At 38.4% G+C, this 20,860-nt stretch overlaps 1 protein-coding gene across 1 annotated transcript in view; it reads left to right on the top strand.

The window, feature by feature from the left end:
- WDR72 (WD repeat domain 72) overlaps positions 1-20,860 on the top strand; it is a 190,731-nt gene that overhangs the window by 95,499 nt on the left and 74,372 nt on the right. The window contains exons 14-17 of the mRNA XM_032417984.1: positions 6,951-7,768; positions 10,376-10,467; positions 14,401-14,480; positions 20,017-20,218. Coding sequence (XP_032273875.1) covers positions 6,951-7,768; positions 10,376-10,467; positions 14,401-14,480; positions 20,017-20,218 — 1,192 coding nt within the window. The remainder of the gene's footprint in view (positions 1-6,950; positions 7,769-10,375; positions 10,468-14,400; positions 14,481-20,016; positions 20,219-20,860) is intronic.

Here is a 20,860-nt window from a genome sequence, read left to right as displayed (position 1 = left end):
AGTTTGTTTCCTGAGATTAAGAATTCCTCACATCAGTGAGATCATACGATACATGTCTTTCTCTGATTGACTTATTTCGCTCAGCATAATACCCTCCAGTTCCATCCCCGTTGTTGAAAATGGCAAGATCTCATTCCTTTTGATGGCCGCATAATATTCCATTGTATATATATACCACATCTTCTTTATCCATTCATCTGTCGATGGACATCTTGGCTCTTTCCATAGTTTGGCTTTTGTGGACATTGCTGCTATAAATATCGGGGTGCACGTACCCCTTCGGATCCCTCCATTTGTATCCTTGGGGTAAATACCCAGTAGTGCAATTGCTGGGTTGTATGGTAGCTCTATTTTCAACTTTTTGACGACCTTCCATACTGTTTTCCAGAGTGGCTGCACCAGCTTGAATTCCCACCAACAGTGTAGGAGGGTTCCCCTTTCTCTACATCCCCGCCAACATCTGTCGATTCCTGACTTACTAATTTTAGCCATTCTGACTGGTTTGAGGTGGCATCTCATTGAGGTTTTGATTTGGATTTCCCTATGCTGAGTGATGTTGAGCACTTTTTCATGTATCTGTTGGCCATATGAACGTCTTCTTTGGAAAAATGTCTGTTCACGTCTTCTGCGCATTTCTTGATGGGATCATTTGTTCTTTGGGTGTTGAGTTTGATAAGTTCCTTATAGATTTTGGATACTAGCCCTTTATCTGATATGTCATTTGCAAATATCTTCTCCCATTCTGTCGGTTGTCTTTCGGTTGTGTTGACTGTTTCTTTTGCTGTGCAAAAGCTTTTTATCCTGATGAAGTCCCAATAGTTCATTTTTGCCCTTGCTTCCCTTGATTTTGGCAATGTTTCTACGAAGAAGTTGCTGTGGCTGAGGTTGAGGAGGTTGCTGCCTGTGTTCTCCTTTAGGATTTTGATGGATTCCTGTCTCACATTGAGGTCTTTCAACCATTTGGAGTCTATTTTTGTGTGTGGTGTAAGGAAATGGTCCAGTTTCATTCTTCTGCATGTGGCTGTCCAATTTTCCCAACACCGTTTGTTGAAGAGACTGTCTTTTTCCATTGGACATTCTTTCCTGCTTTCTCGAAGATGAGTTGACCATAGAGTTGAGGGTCCATTTCTGGGCTCTCTATTCTGTTCCATTGATCTATGTGTCTGTTTTTGTGCCAGTACCATACTGTCTTGACGATGACAGCTTTGTAATAGAGCTTGAACTCTGGAATTGTGATGCCGCCAGCTTTGCTTTTCTTTTTCAACATTCTTCTGGCTATTCGGGATCTTTTCTGGTTCCATACAAATTTTAGGATTATTTGTTCCATTTCTTTGAAAAAAGTGGATGGTATTTTGATAGGGATTGCATTAAATGTGTAGATTGCTCTAGGTAGCATTGACATCTTCACAATATTTGTTCTTCCAATCCATGAGCATGGAACGTTTTTCCATTTCTTCGTGTCTTCCTCAATTATTTTCATGAGTGTTTTATAGTTTTCTGAGTACAGATTCCTTGCCTCTTTGGTTAGATTTATTCCTAGGTATCTTATGGTTTTGGGTGCAATTGTAAATGGGATCGACTCCTTAATTTCTCTTTCTTCTGTCTTGTTGGTGTATAGGAATGCCACTGACTTCTGTGCATTGATTTTATATCCTGCCACTTTACTGAATTCCTTTATGAGTTCTAGCAGTTTTGGGGTGGAGTCTTTTGGGTTTTCCACATAAAGTATCATATCATCTGCAAAGAGTGAAAGTTTGACTTCTTCTTTGCCGATTCGGATGCCTTTTATTTCTTTTTGTTGTCTGAGTGCTGTGGCTAGGACTTCTAATACTGTGTTGAATAGCAGTGGTGATAGTGGACATCCCTGCTGTGTTCCTGACCTTAGGGGGAAAGCTCTCAGTTTTTCCCCATTGACAATGATATTCGCTGTGGGTTTTTCATAGATGGCTTTTATGATATTGAGGTATGTACCCTCGATCCCTATACTCTGAAGGGTTTTGATCAAGAAAGGATGCTGTACTTTGTCAAATGCTTTTTCTGCATCTGTTGAGAGGATCATATGGTTCTTGTTCTTTCTTTTGTTAATGTATTGTATCACATTGATTGATTTGCGGATGTTGAACCAAACTTGCAGCCCAGGGACAAATCCCACTTGATCGTGGTGAATAATGCTTTCAATGTACTGTTGTATCCTATTGGCTAGTATTTTGATGAGAATTTTTGCATCCATGTTCATCAAGGATATTGGTCTGTAATTCTCCTTTTTGATGGGGTCTTTGTCTGGTTTGGGGATCAAGGTAATGGTGGTCTCATAAAACGACTTTGGTAGTTTTCCTTCCATTTCTACTTTTTGGAACAGTTTCAGAAGAATAGGTATTAATTCTTCTTTAAATGTTTGGTAGAATTCCCCTGGGAAGCCATCTGGCCCTGGGCTTTTGTTTGTTGGGAGATTTTTGATGACTGCTTCAATTTCCTTAGTGGTTATAGGTCTGTTCAGGTTTTCTATTTCTTCCTGGTTCAGTTTTGGTAGTTGATACATCTCTAGGAATGCATCCATTTCTTCCAGGTTATCTAATTTGCTGGCATAGAGTTGCTCATAATTGTTTGTATTTCTTTGGTGTTGGTTGTGATCTCTCCTCTTTCATTCATGATTTTATTTATTTGGGTCATTTCTCTTTTCTTTTTGATAAGTCTGGCCAGGGGTTTATCAATCTTGTTAATTCTTTCAAAGAACCAGCTCCTAGTTTTGTTGATCTGTTCTACTGTTCTTTTGGTTTCTATTTCATTGATTTCTGCTCTGATCATTATTATTTCTCTTTTCCTGCTGGGTTTAGGCTTTATTTGCTGTTCTTTCTCCAGCTCCTTTAGGTATAGGGTTAGGTTGTGTATTTGAGACCTTTCTTGTTTCTTGAGAAAGGCTTGTATTGCTATATACTTTCCTCTTAGGAGTGCCTTTGCTGCATCCCAAAGATTTTGGACAGTTGTGTTTTCATTTTCATTGGTTTCCATGAATTTTTTTAATTCTTCTTTAATTTCCTGGCTGAACCATTCTTTCTTGAGTGGGATGCTCTTTAGCCTCCATGTATTTGAGTTCTTTCTGACTTTCCTCTTGTGATTGAGTTCCAGTTGCAAAGCACTGTGGTTTGAAAATGTGCGGGGAATGATCCCAATCTTCTGGTTCCGGTTGAGACCTGATTTATGACCTAGGATGTGATCTATTCTGGAGAATGTTCCATGGGCACTAGAGAAGAATGTGTATTCTGTTGCTTTGGGATGGAATGTCCTGAATACATCTGTGAAGCCCATTTGGTCCAATGTGTCATTTAAAGTCTTTATTTCCTTGTTGATCTTTTGCTCTGATGATCTGTCCATTTCAGTGAGGGGGGTGTTAAAGTCCCCCACTATTATTGTATTGTTGTCGATGTGTTTCTTTGCTTTTGTTATTAATTGGCTTATATAATTGGCTGCTCCCATGTTAGGGGCATAGATATTTACAATTGTTAGATCTTCTTGTTGGATAGACCCTTTAAGTATGATAATAGTGTCCTTCCTCATCTCTTATTATAGTCTTTGGTTTAAAATCTAATTTGTCTGATATAAGGATTGCCACCTCAGCTTTCTTTTGGTGTCCATTAGCATGGTAAATGGTTTTCCACCCCCTCACTTTCAATCTGGGGGTGTCTTTGGGTCTAAAATGAGTCTCTGGCAGACAGCATATTGATGGGTCTTGATTTTTTATCCAATCTGATATCCTGTGTCTTTTGATTGGGGCATTTAGCCCATTTACATTCAGGGTAACTATTGAAAGATATGAATTTAGTGCCATTGTATTGCCTGTAAGGTAACTGTTACTGTATATTGTCTGTCTTCCTTTCTGGTCTATGTCACTTTTAGGCTCTCTCTTTGCTTAGAGGACCCCTTTCAATATTTCTTGTAGGGTTGGTTTCATGTTTGCAAATTCCTTTAGCTTTTGTTTGTCCTGGAAGCTTTTTATCTCTCCTTCTATTTTCAATGACAGCCTAGATGGATATAGTATTCTTGGCTGCATATTTTTCTCATTTAGTGCTCTGAATATATCATGCCAGTCCTTTCTGGCCTGCCAGGTCTCTGTGGATAGGTCTGTTGTCAATCTAATGTTTCTACCATCGTAGGTTAGAGATCTCTTCTTCCCAGCTGCTTTCAGGATTTTCTCTTTGTCTCTGAGACTCGTAAGTTTTACTATTAGATGTCGGGGTGTTGACCTATTTTTATTGATTTTGAGGGGGGTTCTCTGTGCCTCTGGATTTTGATGCCTGTTTCCTTCCCCAAATTAGGGAAGTTCTCTGCTATAATTTGCTCCAGTATACTCTCTGCACCTCTCTCTCTCTTTCTTCTTCTTCTGGGATCCCAATTATTCTAATATTGTTTTGTCTTACAGTATCACTTATGTCTCGAATTCTGCCCTCGTGATCCAGTAGTTGTTTATCTCCCTTTTTCTCAGCTTCTTTATCTTCCATCATGTGGTCTTCTATATCACTAATTCTCTCTTCTGTCTCATTTATCCTAGCAGTTAGAGCCTCCATTTTTTATTGCACCTCATTAATAGCCTTTTTGATTTCGACTTGGTTAGATTTTAGTTCTTTTATTTCTCTGGAAAGGGTTTCTCTAATATCTCCCATGCTTTTTTCAAGCCCAGCTAGTATTTTAAAGATACTCTAGTTCCGACATCTTACTGATGTCCGTATTGATTAGGTCCGTGGCAGTCGGTACTGCCTCTTGTTCTTTTTTTTGAGGTGATTTTTTCTGTCTTGTCATTTTGTCCAGAGGACAATAGATGAATGAGAGAACAAAATGCTAACAGAGTAACAACGTCCCCAGAAAAATATACACTAAACAAATCAGAAGAGACCTGAAACTGGGGGAAAAGAAAGGGAAAGAAAGAAAAAAGAAAAAGATAAAACAAACAACAAAAAAAACAGAATATGATCAAGTATGATCAGGCTGGTGCATAGATCAGTGCCACACACTAGATTTTGGGCATATTTTGGTCTGTTAGAAGAAAGTGCCTCCCAAACTTTTAAAGAAAGAAAAACTTATACATGTACAAAAATAAGGGTAAATACGATGAAGGGATGCAATATGACTGTAAAGATGAAAATTATAAAAGATTTTATAAAAGGAATTGATAAGATAAGAAGTTGGTTGAAAAAAGAAAGAAGAGGATTTAAAAAAAAGGGGGGAGATCAGGCAGGAGACTAGAACAAAGCCATACACTAGAGATTTAGGGTATATTTTGGTCTGTTAGAAGAAACTGTATCCCAAAATTTTAAAGAGAGAACAACTTATATATATGTACCAAAAATAAGGTTAACTACTATAAAGGGATAGAATATGACTCTAAAAATTAAAAATAAAAAAGACTTTTTAAAAAAGGGATTGATAACATGTTGTTTGAAAAGGGGAAAAAGAAAAATTCAAAAAAAAAAAAGAAAAAGAAAATTAAAAAAATTAACTTTGAAAGACAAAAGAATCATGGGAAAAAAGCCATGAATTCTATGTGCAGTAGTATTCCCCTAGCGCTGGAGTTCTGCCATTCTCATTGATCGGTAAACTTGGTCTTGGCTGGCTGTTCTTGCTGATCTTCTGGGGGAGGGGCCTGTTGCCATGGTTCCCAAATGTCTTTGCCAGAGGTGGAATTGCCCCGCCCTTGCTGGTCCGGGCTAAGTAATCTGCTCAGGTTTGCTCTCGGGAGCTTTTGTTCCCTGCAAGCTTTCCGTATAGCTTTGGAGGTGGAGAGTGAAAATGGCGGCCTCCCAATCTCCGCCCCCGAGGAGCTGAGAACTAGGGGCCCCACTCCTCAGTGAGCCCCCAGAGAAAAGCAGTCACACTCCCATCTCCCCAGTCTCCAGCTGCACTCTGTGCTCACCCGGCCTCTGATCGAGCGTTTCTGTCTCTGGCACACGACCCCGTGTGGAGTCTCGAAACCCAGCAGATCCCTGCGGTGTGCTCCTGCGACGCTTCTCCCGGGGGAAGAAGGGGAGTCTCCCCAGATCTGCCGCTTGTTGGGTCGCTGCTGGAGGAGCAGTGGCCCGACTGTGCCGCGGATCATGGTTTATGGCAACCCCGAGCTAAGAGCCCACTCCTCGGCTCCGTCTCTGCAGCCAGCTTCCCCACTCCGATACCTGGGAGCTCTGCCGCACTCAGGCACCCCCGGTCTTTCTGTGACCCCGAGGTCCTAAGACCACATTGTCCCAGAGAGGGTTCCACCCCCCGCTTAGCCACCAGAGCAACGTCCCTCAGCGGAGCCGACTTCTAAAAGTTCCAATTTTGTGCTCCGCTGCTCTATCACTTGCCAGAAGCGGCCGATGGAGGGCCCCTCCCCCGCCGTTTATCCTCCCGAATATCACCTCGGATTCACTTCTCCGCACGTCCTACCTTCCAGAAAGTGGTTGCTTTTCTGTTCAGAGAGTTGCTGCTGTTCTTTTCTTCGATCTCCTGTTGAGTTTGTAGGTATTCAGAATGGTTTGATCCCCATCCAGCTGAATTCCTGGGACCAGACGAAATTTAGGTCTCCTACTCCTCCTCCATCTTGCTCCTCCCTCCATCCTTAATTTTCAAACCTGCTTTTTTCCCTTTGTATGTCTTCATGGCTATGTTGATAGGAAGATATGAAATCATATATGAAAAGACATTAATCTGATGCTATCTTACTTCATAGGCCAAATTCATATTTTTTAAAAGAAAAATAAAAGTTTTAGGAAGGAAAAAATAATTTTTAAGGAATATTGGAATATAGACTGTTTAATTTAGAGGGAAGTTTTTATAGCAGGCAAAATAATTGAAATAACTTGCCTTTAATTGTACTTCTACTTAATACTTTCATTTTATGCCATTTTAATATGGAACTTTTAATAAAATCACTTAAAAAATAAGAACCCTGACACATAATTTTTTTTTTTAATCTCCTTTAGGTTGCTGATGCCAAGTCTTTCTCAGGACCTTTTAATGTCTTGCCTGTGAAGACAAAATGGAGTAACATTGGCTTTCATATCCTTCTGTTTGATCTGGAAAATCTTGTTGAACTTTTGCTGCCAACTCCAATCTGTGATGTTGACCCTTCCAATTCATTCTATGGTAGTGAGATCCTGAGAAGAGCCAAAAGCACAGTGGAGAAGAAAACATTGACGCTGAAAAGAAATAAAACTGCCTGTGGTTCTCTCTCAGCAGAGGCACAAGCCAAGCCTGTTGGTGAAAACCCAGCCCAAGGAGATAATGCTGTCAAATTCTTAGAAGAAAGTGATGCCATTAAAAGGCAGAAGAAAACAAAGAACTCCAAAAAGATGCACCCTAAGCCATCAAGAAAAGTGGATGCCAGCATCACAATAGACGTAGCTAAATTGTTCCTATCTTGCTTTTTGCCATGGGGAGTGGATAAAGAATTAGATAATCTCTGCATTAAGCATCTCAATATTTTAAAGCTTCAGGGTTCTGTTTCTTTAGGACTTGCCGCAAATGAAGATCGCTTCTCATTGATGCTGCCGGGGTGGGATGAATGCAATGCTGAAATGAAAACAGACTATTCAAAAGTTAATTTATTTTCCAAAAAAGTTTTGGACTTGTCAAATAAATACACGTCCACGCTTCCAAATCAGGTTGGGATGCCAAGAGGACTGGAGAATAATTGTGATTCTTTGCACGAGTCAAGCACTATAGTTTATTTATTGAGCAGACTATTTGTAGTTAATAAGTTAGTTAACATGCCTTTAGAGTTGGCATGTGGAACTGACAGGTAAGACATGCATAAAGATTTTGACTACTGTTATTTGGGACATTAAAAAAACTATCATTATTTGCTATATTTGGCTTTCCACCCTCGCTCCCTCCTTTCCTTCCTTCCTTTCTTCCTTTTTTCAAATGAAAAGTAAGCATGCAACAGCTCCTTTAGCTCAAAACACATGTAAGAAAAACTTCCTCTTCATTCTTTGGGATCAGAAGATAATTTGGGCAATAAATCTATATATTTTAAAATTTATTCATTCAACAAATATCCACTGCTCTCATACTATGTGTCAGGGAAATCATAGCGCTGGGAGCTGAATGATTTAATAGATAGGTAGACTGAGAGATAGATGATAGATTGACTCATACACACCTTGAAATCCATTTTACTTGCTGTGAATTAAATATGAACAAAGAACATTTAAGTAAATGCCAATGATAATGTATTTCATATATCATCGGAAAAAGTTTTACAATTTCATACCTCAAATCCCACCATTTAATTTATACTTTGGCGTATTAAACTAGAGGTGGCAATCAGTAATTCATTTACAAAAAGTACAGTTTAGTAAAAATAGCTATTGTTTTTTGAATGTTTAATATCTATTAGTCACCATGTAAGTACTTTACTTACATGATTTCATTTAATATGCAAGGCTAGCATATAGGTACTATTACTTTGCTCTTTGTAAAGATGAGGATATTGAGACTTAGGGAGAGAAGATATCAACTCCAAGATTAATTCAGCTCCTTAGAGGCTGATTTAAAGCTGAGCACCAGTCTAATTCAAGAGCCTGATTCATTACCAACCTTAACTCTGTGTGTTTACCTTCTTCCACTGCTAAAATTCAGTCTGATGTTAGAGGATTGAATTCATGTGCTTACTGCATATGTCCTTAGCACTAGCCTACAGAGGAAGTAGAAATAAATTTCTCATTTGGGTAGGAACTAATTCAGATGATAAAAATAATGCACATGAAATAAATAGAAAACACTGAAAGTAGGGTAATGGAATGAGGAAAAATCTTTGTACTATAGGTAAGTATTTTGGTTTTCAGAGTAAAGAGAATATTTAGCGTGAGATGAAATCATTGGGACGCTTTTACAGAAGAGACATTGTTTGCACTGCCCATACATGGTGGTAAACGGTCCTTGACATTTCTGTTATGTGATAGGAGCTCAGTTCCAGGCACTGTATGGTCAGCACAGTTCTTGCCCTCAGTGGACCTACAGTTTGGTAGCAAGTCTATGTGGATTATTTAGGATTCGATGTTATGCTTCCTTACATTATAATGCTTCTATACTACAGCCATACTACAAGGTTTCCCATTTTCTGTTCTGTGGCCCTAATACGGAGGAATAGACTGGTAAAATTTTGTGGTTTGTTTACTTAATTTTCCTCTCTTCTGTGTATACACACACACACACACACACACACACACACATACATATACACACATTTAAGTTTCACATAGGCTTCTTTTACTTTTCTTTCTATGACTAAGAAAATTATAAAGCACTAAAAGCATGATATGCAAAAAATGCAGTCAGCCTGGAGCCTGAAAACCTGGGAATAAATCCTGGTTTTGTTGTTTAACTAGCCACACATAGCTTTGGACAAGTCACCTAGCCCCTCTGAGCCTTGCTTTCCTCATTTAGAAAATGAGGTGGGTGGGATAGGTGACTGCTGAGATTTCTTTAAATTCTTAAAAACTTGGACTGCTAGCAAATTATATCTGCCTAATCATGATCCCACAGATCCAGTGAGGGACTTCGTTACTGTTTGATGGAGGTTTTCATTCTGACTTCGCCGCTGATACGGCATACAGAACGTAGAGGGTGTGTCTGGTGCGCGGAGGGGGGATTATGGGCTTTCAGCCTGCCTTCCACTCCATGGCCTTAAAATTGCTGCCATACATTAGTTAATTCTTCACAAAATTCTTCATTAAAACAAATTATTGAAGGAGTTGTCAGGATTAGAGACTGCTTCCCAAAATCAGTCACTTCAACGTTGATCTGCTGTCAGACTGCGTGTTATTTTTTAGGAAATCAAAATAATGTGTATTGGATTTGTCACACCAAATCCTTCCAACAGATTTGGCCATTTCACTGACATTTCACTGTGGTTGTGAGGGTTGAGAAATCCTTGTGGGCTTAACAACTGGGCGCATGACGTACCTGCATTTTAAGGAAAGAGCCATCTGCCTATGAGAATATCCCTGAACAGTATCTGAAAGTTGCCATGACTGAATCACTGGCCTTCCTTCCTCGGGTCCTTACAGTACCTGGGGAGAACTCTGGCAGATGTCAACATATTAGGATTCAAAAATACTGCATTAACCACAAATTACATGACCTAACGTAGTGGGACTGCTCTTGGAAAAGTGAGTCACAAAATAATTCTGGTAAATTAAGAGTCAAAACTGGGATTAAGGTTTTAGGTAGGAACAAAATGGGGAAATTTACCAAAGAGATTAATGTTGGACAAGATTGCTAAAAATAATCTGTGTTCAATTCCCAAAATTTTTTGAAGTGGTCATGCACTCAAATCTTCAATTTATTTCTAAAAATACTTTTCATATATCTTTAATGATATCCTCTGTTTCTCCTCCCACAGGTCTTTCAAAATGGAATCTGTGCACAGCAAGGCAAAAAGTTCTGGGAATGAGATTTTGACTATTTCAAGCTTCTATGGTTACTTACGAAATGGTAAAGGACTTACAGATATAAGTCTGATTTTTTTTTTCCTTTATGAAACAGAATAACTAGCCCGTCTATAACTGGATCGCATGCTACAGTTTAGAATGAGCAGTGTTTGCAGTTACTATTTTAGTCTGCATTTCACATGGCTATACTTTTGTATTCTGCCTGTATTTGAAATATACATGATTTTTTATTAAAATTAATAATGTTACAAGACACGTAATGTGATGAATTTCATCAAATGATCTTGAAATGCCTGAAAGTCTGAAACTTTTCAGGAAAAGAAATATTTGGATATTAAATTAAGGTCACCTGTGATTTATGGGGAAGTTTATTACATCATTATCTTTATTACCAAATAAATGATTATTATATGAGAGAATTTTATAGCTTTTTCAGAAGGTTGTATACCGATCCTTGAATTCTTCTGCGTAATAGTCTTGGTGTTTAGATTTTCTTTTGATGCCAAATAGCTAATTTATCCTCAAAACCTGCTTCTCTAAATCTTTGACATCTCAGTAAGTGGCAAATCTGCCCTTCTAGTTGTTCAGGCCAAGAACTTTGGTGTCATTTTGACCCTCCCCTTTTTTGTGTACCCCACACCCAATCTTTCAGTAGATATATTGGTTCTGAGTTTCTCTCTACCCACAGGACTGCCCCCCCAGAGTCTTCATCTCTCCTTGCCTCCCAACCACCGTTCTGCTCCTAACACTCCTTCCCATACTCTATTCGAAATTAAGCAGCCAGAATGACCTATTGGAAACAAAGTCAGAACGTTATGCTTCTGCTTAAAACCTTTCAGCAGCTTCTGTTCCACTCTGAATAAAAGCCACAGTCCTTAGGAGAGCGTACAAGGCCCAGTATAACCTGGCTGTTCTGCTTCTGTCATTACACGCACACCCCCCCATCTGACCTCATCTCCTTGTACTTACTGACCCCTTGCTTCGAGTGGTCCGGCTACACGGGACCTTTTACTCTGACCCAAACATGACAGGCAGGTCTTAGCGCCTTCTGCTGCCTGGAATGCTCTTTCCTCGGATCCCAGAGGTGAACCTGCTGCCTCCCACCTCCACCTTACATCCTTTGTGCTTGCTCAGACGCCATTTTATCAAGGAAGGTGTCCTCTTTTCTCCCCAGCACACTCTATCCCACTCCCTGTTTTACTGTTTTCCATAATTCTTTTTACTCTCTGATGTAATATATATCTTTCTTTTTTTCATTTGCCATCTATGTCCTGCTACTAAAATGTAAGCTCCGTGGGGGTTATCATTTTTTTATGACAGTTTTATTTACTGCTTCATCCCCAGTTCCCAGAACAAAGCCTTCAAGGAATTAAACAAATACCTTTGGATTCATGCGTGAATAGTAAATAGAATGATGGCTTTGGAAATAGATGGCTGAGGTTTAAGATCCAGTTCTGCCACTTACTACTTGTACAGCTGTGGGCATGTCTTTTACTCCTTTAAAAAGCTGTATTTACTACACTTGTAAAATGGGAATAAGATCCTAGACTTGGCGAAGTTCTGCAGTATACCATCGATACATTGAGATTCCCTGAACAATGGTACATAGAGGCCTTCTCAAGGCTACTGAAAAGAATATTTGGAATATTTTAAAGTGAGAGTTTATTAATAACTTCCAATTTTTGAGTGTCTGGTATATTCAAAGAATTATGCTAATGGTTTTACACATATTCTTTCAATATAGAAACAACCTTGCACAGTAGGAGGGACTATCTTTGTTTTACCCTTGGGAAAATTGGGGTTCAGGGAAGTTAGATGACTCACTCAGAGGCAAAGAGCTGTTGAGCAGAGGGGCCAGGATTCCAGGCCAGCTCTCTCTGGTCCCAAACCACTTGCTCTTTGCATTACGTCAACACACTTCTCAGTTAGGATTACAACTAGTGTCCCCTCTAAATGGTCCCAGTCTGGGGTGCCTGCCTTCTCCTTAAGTAGTAGCCCTTATTAGGGCATTTATCCTTGTTTTCACTTTTCATAACATTAAGAAAAGGATTAGAGTTTATAGCATAATATAAGTGGTTTCTGCAGAGACGGAGAGGGTTGCTAACCAGAGCCATGGAGGCTCCAGCTTTTCCTCTGGCCGCCCCAACCAAAGTAGCAGGAGCAACTGGTGTTATTACTGAATAGCCCCTCCCATGTTTAGAGGTGGCATTTATAGCATTTAGGATTCACGTAGATCCTAAGGAAACATGGTTTTGTGTTTTAGTAATTGGAAGATGGGAGGTGAAAGGAAAGGAGGGGATCGCTTTATGCTGTTAATTCTGTAAAGTCAAAGCCTGAATAAAATAATACTCTCAGGTGCTCATTCTAAAGGGTTGACAGGAACCAATACCCACTTCTGTCAGCAAAAATGGTGACTCAGTAATATTGGTAGGCCTGGGCCGTTTTCTTTTTCTTTCCCCCTGATGTTGCAATTAATTCTTTAGTCCACTGACATTGCCAAGAAAAGTTGGCTCTCATTTCTACCTCATATTAAAATTTTAACATCACATTAAAGTGCACTGTGAAGTACCCCAGGATGCCAGTAAGTAGTTAAAGTTGAGACCAATACTTAGCTTTGATGGTAGAGTCACAAGGTCATCAGAATGAGAGAGGAGGGGAAGGAGAGTGATCAAAAGAAAATTTTCTCTTACCTGCTGTGCGCATGAAGAAATGGAAAATATGACTTCAAAATCATAGTGCTCTATCATACTTACATGTTTTATGCACTGATCTTGGTCATTTCAAATTCACATCATATGTTCCATCAGGGAAAAATAACGATATTAATAATGAGTCAGAAGTTTCATATATATCCCTTTAATATTCTCAGTTCACATTATGTTTAATACTTTCTATCACATTTCCCTTGACCACTAATGTGATATACAAAAAAATATATATAACATAAAATATTTATAAAATATATATTTGTACATATATATACACATAGACAATATCTATTAATATATAAAATGGTGATTCAATGAAAAGCATACTGGACTGATACTATCTTAAAGAATTGATGCCAGAATTTCAAACACATATTAATACATTAATTTAAATAATGATTAGAGTAATTTTCCCTCCAATGCAAGCCATCATCATTTTTCCTTATCTCACTCCCACAATCTGGCACCTAGATAATATACTTTAGCCATCAGAAAGCTTTAATTGATCAATTTTTCATTTGGATGATAATATGTACATTTTCAATTAATGAAAAGGCACTTATTAAGTGCTTTTTTGTGTAGGGGGCTGCTGGACACTCTATGGATCAATTTAAATAAACCAAGCCCTAGCTCACTCTTAAAATTTCACACTGAACATTAAGGCAAATAGAAAGGACATTCAAAAGGGCAAACTTAAAAGAAACAATACATAACAAAATGAGTCAAATTAAAACATAAGTGCTATATCTATTGATCAGAGTAGTATAGCCGGGTAAGGACAAATCAAAGGAAGTCTTTTATATGATTTCTGTGTGATAGATGCTGATTCATGGCAAGGTAGTATGTCAGGATCTATTTGCATGAGGAAAGAACTGTAAAATTTGGCAATCTGTTTTGGGTGGGAACATTATTCATTGCAGTCTATTGGCAAAAGTTACAAAGATGGGTTTAGGATATAAAGATGAATTTGATTTGATGTGAATATGTATTCATATAATCGTCAGACATACATATAAATTAATAAATGGTTCTTGACTCTGGTTATACATGAAAGTCATCTGAGGTATTTTTACAAAGTATTAATGCCTGCCCTCCCCTCCCCCTGGGACCTATTAAATCAGAATCTTTGAAACCTTGAACCCAGACATTGGTGTTTATGGAAAAAATGCTCCCCAGGTGACTCTAACATGCAGCCGGGGTTGAGGATCATTGGATTGCATCCATGTTTTAATACTCTTGAGATACAAATGTGTTCTCTGTATTTCTAGGTAAGAATGACTCCCATATACCCGATGCTGACGTTTCACTTTGGAAGCTCATTTCTTGTTGGAGAGACCACTCTGTGCAGGTATGACATAGTGCTTGTTCTTGAAGTTACTGGAAGAGTTCCCTGCTGTTCCTTCTATTCTGTGAGTGGCTCATGCATATTCCCCTTAACCTGAGAGTACCCGTAAGTGGCTAATATTTCCTCCCCGGGCATTTCATTTACCAGGGCTAATGCAGAGACCAGTAATGAGGGGAGAAGTAGAAATGACATATGCAAGGATGCATAGGCTAGGTGGGGTGAATAGAGGGCCTGAGGAGGGGTTGTTCCTGTTGTTACAGGTACCTTATTGCCTATTAAGGTTTCAGTTTGTGGCAGAATTGTCTATTCTTTGATTTCAAAATGTGCCATGACATAAAAGTCCCTAGGCTTGGGAATTTAGTATGTGGACTCAGGAATCATTTCTCTATCTTAAGAGTACCTCATCTGTAAGCTGTTCAAGAGAACGGGTTTCTTCAAGGCCCAATTTAAGTCCTTCTATCTCTTTTAAGGCTTTTGTGGATCCTGAAAGTTTACTGGGTAGCTTTGTACATTGTACAGTAAATATCTGTGCATTGATTAGATGAATATTTATTGGGACTTAATTCTTCTTCATGAGCTTAATAATGTCAAATGTGCAAGACAAGCATAGCAATAATTCCAATTACAAATGTTTATTCCTAGTTATAGGAAAACAAAGAAAGTTAACTCAGAACACACTGTGGGGTTGACACCACAAAACCAAATAAACACAATTGGAATGGCTACTGAAACTTGTTACCATGGCCTGCAAGTTTCTACATGATTTGCCACTAGCCTAACCTCTTCATTCATCATTCTCCCCCCTGCTCTAACTAGCCACACAGACCTTTTTATTTCCAAAATACACAATGCTTATTTCCACCTCAGGACCCTACTGTTCTCTTGGGCTGGAATTCTAATTTTTCCATTCATCATTTGGGTCTTTACTCAAAAGCCAACTCCTCTACGAAGTCTTCCCTGATTACCTACCTCGTGTTGTCACCACACCCTCCCCCATCCTATACCTCTAGTCACCATAGCAGTACACAGTTTATTTTCTTTGTTGCAATTGCTTTTAATGGAAATGCTTCCATTTGCTTTTTTGCTGCCTTATCTTCTGTCTTCTTGCTGTCATAGAAGCTTACTGAGAGCAGGGACTTGGTCAGTCTCACTCACCCCTCAATCAACAATGCCCAGAAAGGCAGTAGTCACAACAGCCTGTCAATAAATATTTAACGAATGAATGAATAGCCATGCAAAAAGCCTCTTTGACAATCAAATAAACATTAGTATATGTTGACTTTACTGGCGTGTTTGCAATCATCCTAAGAGTCGCTATTAAAGGTAAGATCTATTTTCCCCCCAGTAGCCTAAGAATTCCTCAATGAGGGGTAAAAATCCTGAAGGAAAAGAATTCAACAGAAAATTTATCCTGTTTTTGCTCTAACTAAAGATCTTTTGTAATTGCTCATTTGGCCTTCAAATAAATTTTAATGTGGTTTGGACATGTTTGGACTAATGGACCTTTAAGGTTCTATGATTTTATGACCTTGTGTAAAAGTCTCGCAGGGCGACAAATGTTACCTGAGCATTTATTACTCACTTTATAGGAAGTCTGAGCTTCAAAGATCTCCTCTCAGTCTGCCGCTACCCTGATGAATAGCTCTGGAAGATAGGTGTGACTTGTTGATTATTTTCCTCACGTGTAAAATGGGAATGATAATTCCTGGGTCCTTTGGGAGCAACAGAGGCTCTTGCAGGTGTTCATTAACCAATCCTCAAATTCCTTATAAAGCTGTTCATTGAGCAGTTAGTCAAATCATGTTAAGTCGAATCTACTTTTGAATGTATTTTAGGTGGTAATGGAATGCTTCTGTCAAACAGCAAAATCCTACCTCAGAAATTGAAGGGGGGGGGTAAAAATATGTTAATTTTGCAGGTGAATGAATTTGTCTGGAGATTGTCTCTTTTGTGTCTAATGGCATGAAATACACCCAACAGAGAAATAAATGCTGGAAAAGCAAAGTAAGGTTTTGCGGTTGCTAATTTGCGTGTTTCCGAAGCTTCACTAAAGTTCTCTGGATTTTATAATCTAACACCAGTGGGTGAAATCATGACATCCAGGCCTCCAGGGACAAGTATTGCTTTTCCAGGAGATGCTGCAAAGACATGAAAAGTCAGTGTGAACCGAGTGTTGAGAAAATGCTTTTGTCCTGGAAAATCTGGACATTGGAACCACAAGCAGGCCACAGGGCCTCTCATGAGTCTTCATAATGCTCTGTGCTATTTTACAGAACTTTGCTATGTCAAGATTTTAGTAGAAAACCATTAAAATTTTTAGCTTGCCTATGGCATAGTAATACTTCTAGTAATAAGTATATGGCCCAGATTTGTGGCTGTCTCTTTCCAGCCAATGGATTTGTAAATCTTCACTTAAATCTCTGCACATTCCCTCGTAAGAGTGTAATGCTTTGCACATCTGTCTTTTCAAAGAAAATTATTTCTATACATTTGGAAGACAGCTTTACAGCCGCAGTGCTTTCAATTCTAGCCCATTATTAAATTCAAAAAGTTATATAATATATGGTCTAAAAATTTTATATTTTGTTGGGGAAAATTCTATCCCTACTAACTATCAGCAAAATTTATCTACTATATTTATATACTAGAGAGATTTAAGTATTGATAGTCAGAAATTATCAATAAATTCTACTTTCTACACGTTATATGTTATATTTTTTAAGTACAGAATCTCTTTCAATTCCATTAGCATTTATTTAGTACCCACTGTATACAGATACTGGTATAACATTATTACATGCTTATAAGATGTACCATCTCTCTGTGGATTGGAACCATGCTGAGTATTGATTTCACACTGAGCACAAAGTGTGGGTTTGAGTTTGTTTCTAACTGGGTGTATGCCATTCAGTATTTGCTTTTAAGCTGTGACTGAGTATCCTATTCATTATGGTTAATATGTTTTATTCAGTTATTTCTGCTTCCTCTTGTTTTTCAATGATACTCATATTATTTACTCTTATAATGTACATTGATAGTGACAATGTCAAAAAGCCCCAAAATTCAATAGTTAAAAAATGTGGTCATGATACATAAACCTAATAATTAGAAATGTTCAATGAGGGGCGCCTGGGTGGCTCAGTTGGTTAAGCGACTGCCTTCGGCTCAGGCCATGATCCTGGAGTCCCGGGATCGAGTCCCGCATCGGGCTTCCTGCTCAGCAGGGAGTCTGCTTCTCCCTCTGACCCTCCTCCCTCTCATATGCTCTCTCTCTCTCTCATTCTCGCTCTCTCAAATAAATAAATAAAATCTTTAAAAAAATAAAAAAATAAATAAAAAAATAAATTAAAAAAAAATAGAAATGTTCAATGAAATTGCACACACCCCCATATATTTTTAGGAAAGAATATTGACCCAAGTTGTTATCCAGTGGTATAGAACATTGTAATCTAAATCACAACTGTAGATTCTCCTCAGAGATGGTAATAATCCCAGTGAGAGAAGGCAGACACGATCCCATGGGAGCATAGGGCCAAACTGCCCATTCGGAAGGATAGACCACAGTCTGGATGTATTACAAGTCTGCAGATAACCTCCAGTATCCTCCTGATTTATAGGTAGGGACACCAGCAAGTTCCATATAGGTTTCTGTGATTGAGAGCTCTCATCCTAGTCTTACTCAGCATCATGGACTTTGTTTTATGGGAGGACATGAAGTCCCAGAGTCGTACATGACTTTGCAGAAGTTGCCTTTGTGATAACTGTACAGTTGGATCAGAAACTCGGGCTTTCTCATTTCTGATTCAGAGCTCTTTCTACCATATCATCCTCATCTTGGAAGCAGTGCTGTCAAATAAAATGTGTGACAAAATTAAAACAAAGTAAATTCAGTGGTGGAAAATTGTTCATGAATAATTAATACAGTTTGTCCCATCATATGATATACATAATAAGCATGGTTCACTTATTACAATATAGAATGGTATATGTTAGTAAATATCATATCTAATAGTTAATACATATCTCATCACACGGTAGATATTATTAATAGGCATGATTCACCAGTATCGTCATATGTAGAACTATATGTTAGAACCATGGTTTGCAATAGCTTTTACAATGTCGGGTATCTCATCATACGATATGCATGAGTAAGCATCACGTACCTACCTGTATTGTGACAGGAAGTACTGCAGTGTTGGTAGACTTGGTAGGCAATAGTAAAATCACATCCTTCATTAGCCTTTTGTCACAACCTAACCAAGTATTTGAGTGTGAGCATTTGAGTGGACAAGAACAGGGGGATGGTCAGGAGTAGCTTCCTACATTTAAAAGTCAAGCACCTGGCTCCTTCTGCCCTGGCAGGCAGTTCAGTGAGCATCTGCCTTCAACATAAGCTAAGCTCTCTGAGTGTCCCTGGAGCCTGAAGATTGCACACGCTACCATGGCACATAGAAGAAACTAAATAAATATTTAGATGAATACCTTTTCTGCTTTTGGCATCAGCATCTCTAGGTCAGTTGGTGTTGTCCCACCCAAAGCCCTAGCTGAAGGCATCCTATGGGTAGACGGCGGATAATGCAGACGGGACGGTGGCAGTGGTGGAACATGAGTCCTCTTGACATAGGGCAGTCTTTTGAGGGGAAGAGGAGTAGGCATTGAGGTGTGGCTCTAGGAGAAGGATAATGGGAAGTGTCCCAAGTTCACCTAGGTCAGTGGTGTTCTTCCTCTTCTCTCACTGACTCGGCTCTTGGCTTTCTTTGAATTCTATGTAACTATTGGGCCTTGCCTCATATCTTGCCAGGAAGAGACTAAGGTACGTTGTCACTGACCTTTTACTAAGGGATGAGGATATAGAACCTTGGGAGGACATACACTACAAAGGACATAGAATCAGGGGTCAGAAGGCCTGTCCACCGTATCTATGGGATGTCCTGTCCCAGGTTCTTTATTTAAAAAATGAAGATACTGAATTAGATGTCTGTGACAAGCATTCCCCTCCCCCTCTACCCAATCACAGATCCTTGACTGGACATGTACAATAATTGGAAGGCAAGCTTTGTAGTATTTTTAAACTGTGTAAAACCATATACACATACACACAATTTAGTGAGATTTATTATTAAAATCTTGACTTTAACTTTCTGTATTAAACCTGAGTTTAAATCAAGTGTTCTTAGCTAAATAGTGCTTTAGAGCTAGACATCATTTGAGGAGCTAAACTTGTCTTTAAGAGCAATATGATATCTTCAAATTCATTTTATCTTCTGGTGGAAATGAAAGTATCTTAGGTGAAAGAATTGAGAACTCCTTTCAACTTTCCTTTTAGAATCTCTTGTGTTAGCAAAAGAACAGCCTGATGGTTTGGGTTCCAGTGCTCATTATCTGCGTTTCAAATGTTTCAGATGCTAATTCTAGTGGAATTTTCACATTGTGAAACCTATTTAAGTCAAAATTCCAGGCTCTCAGCTTGATGTAAGACCCCAAACATTTGTAATAATCTTAAAAAAAAAAAAAAGATTAAAAAATACTTTTATAGGTAACTGAAGCAATACAAGCTGTTCTCTTGGCGGAAGTTCAACAGCAGATGAAGACGTTGAGTAAGACACCAGTCAACAGTCAACCAGTGTCCATGACAGAGGACATCCACTGTGAGATGAGGCAAATCCTGCAGAAGATGGAATGGACCCAGGGGGAGGAGATAGAATTACAGTGTACTACAGACACCTGGCCTCTGCAAAGTAAGTGTAAATTTATTGGCATGCACTTTCATCAGAACTTTTTCTACTACATAGAGTGCGTTCAGAATATTTCTGCAAAAACTGAGCCAAGTGCCCTGTTTTTGACCTATTCTGCTATCAGTTTCTTCTTATAATTCTCGTTTCTGAAAAACCTTCTTAATTCTATCATAATCAATAAATATGTTCCAGAACAAAAATCTATATCGTTTATAAAACTATTTTTAAATTAAGTGATTAAAAATGAAAATAAGATTAACAGTAATAGCTTAATGAGATATTTTAAGAATACCTTGATAATGATGGGTCCTAAATTTGTTTCCATTTGATACCTTGATGATAGCCATGTGCTAGATTTTTTTTTCTTTCCTAAAAATAAGAAATGTAGTAGAAACTAAAATTAAACTGATTTATAGGTAGACCACTTGATTTTATAACAAATAAAATTTTATCATTGTAACTTCATAATGATAATGTTTATGGTTCATGGCTAGCAAGTGAATCTCAATTTCTGCTGTAAAATGTTATCTGATTTTTCAGCCCATTAGCTGTGACTTAAAAAAATAAATAAAAAACAGTAAAAAAGAAGTAAGTACAAATTTGGTTTTCAACCTCACTAGTAAACTTTTGATGAACAAGTTAATT

This window comes from Phoca vitulina, unplaced genomic scaffold (assembly GCF_004348235.1).
Source record: "Phoca vitulina isolate PV1807 unplaced genomic scaffold, GSC_HSeal_1.0 scaffold20, whole genome shotgun sequence".
Taxonomy (NCBI): Eukaryota; Metazoa; Chordata; class Mammalia; order Carnivora; family Phocidae; genus Phoca; species Phoca vitulina.
The sequence above is the reverse complement of the archived record's forward strand: the minus strand, read 5'-3'. Positions and strand labels throughout refer to the sequence as shown.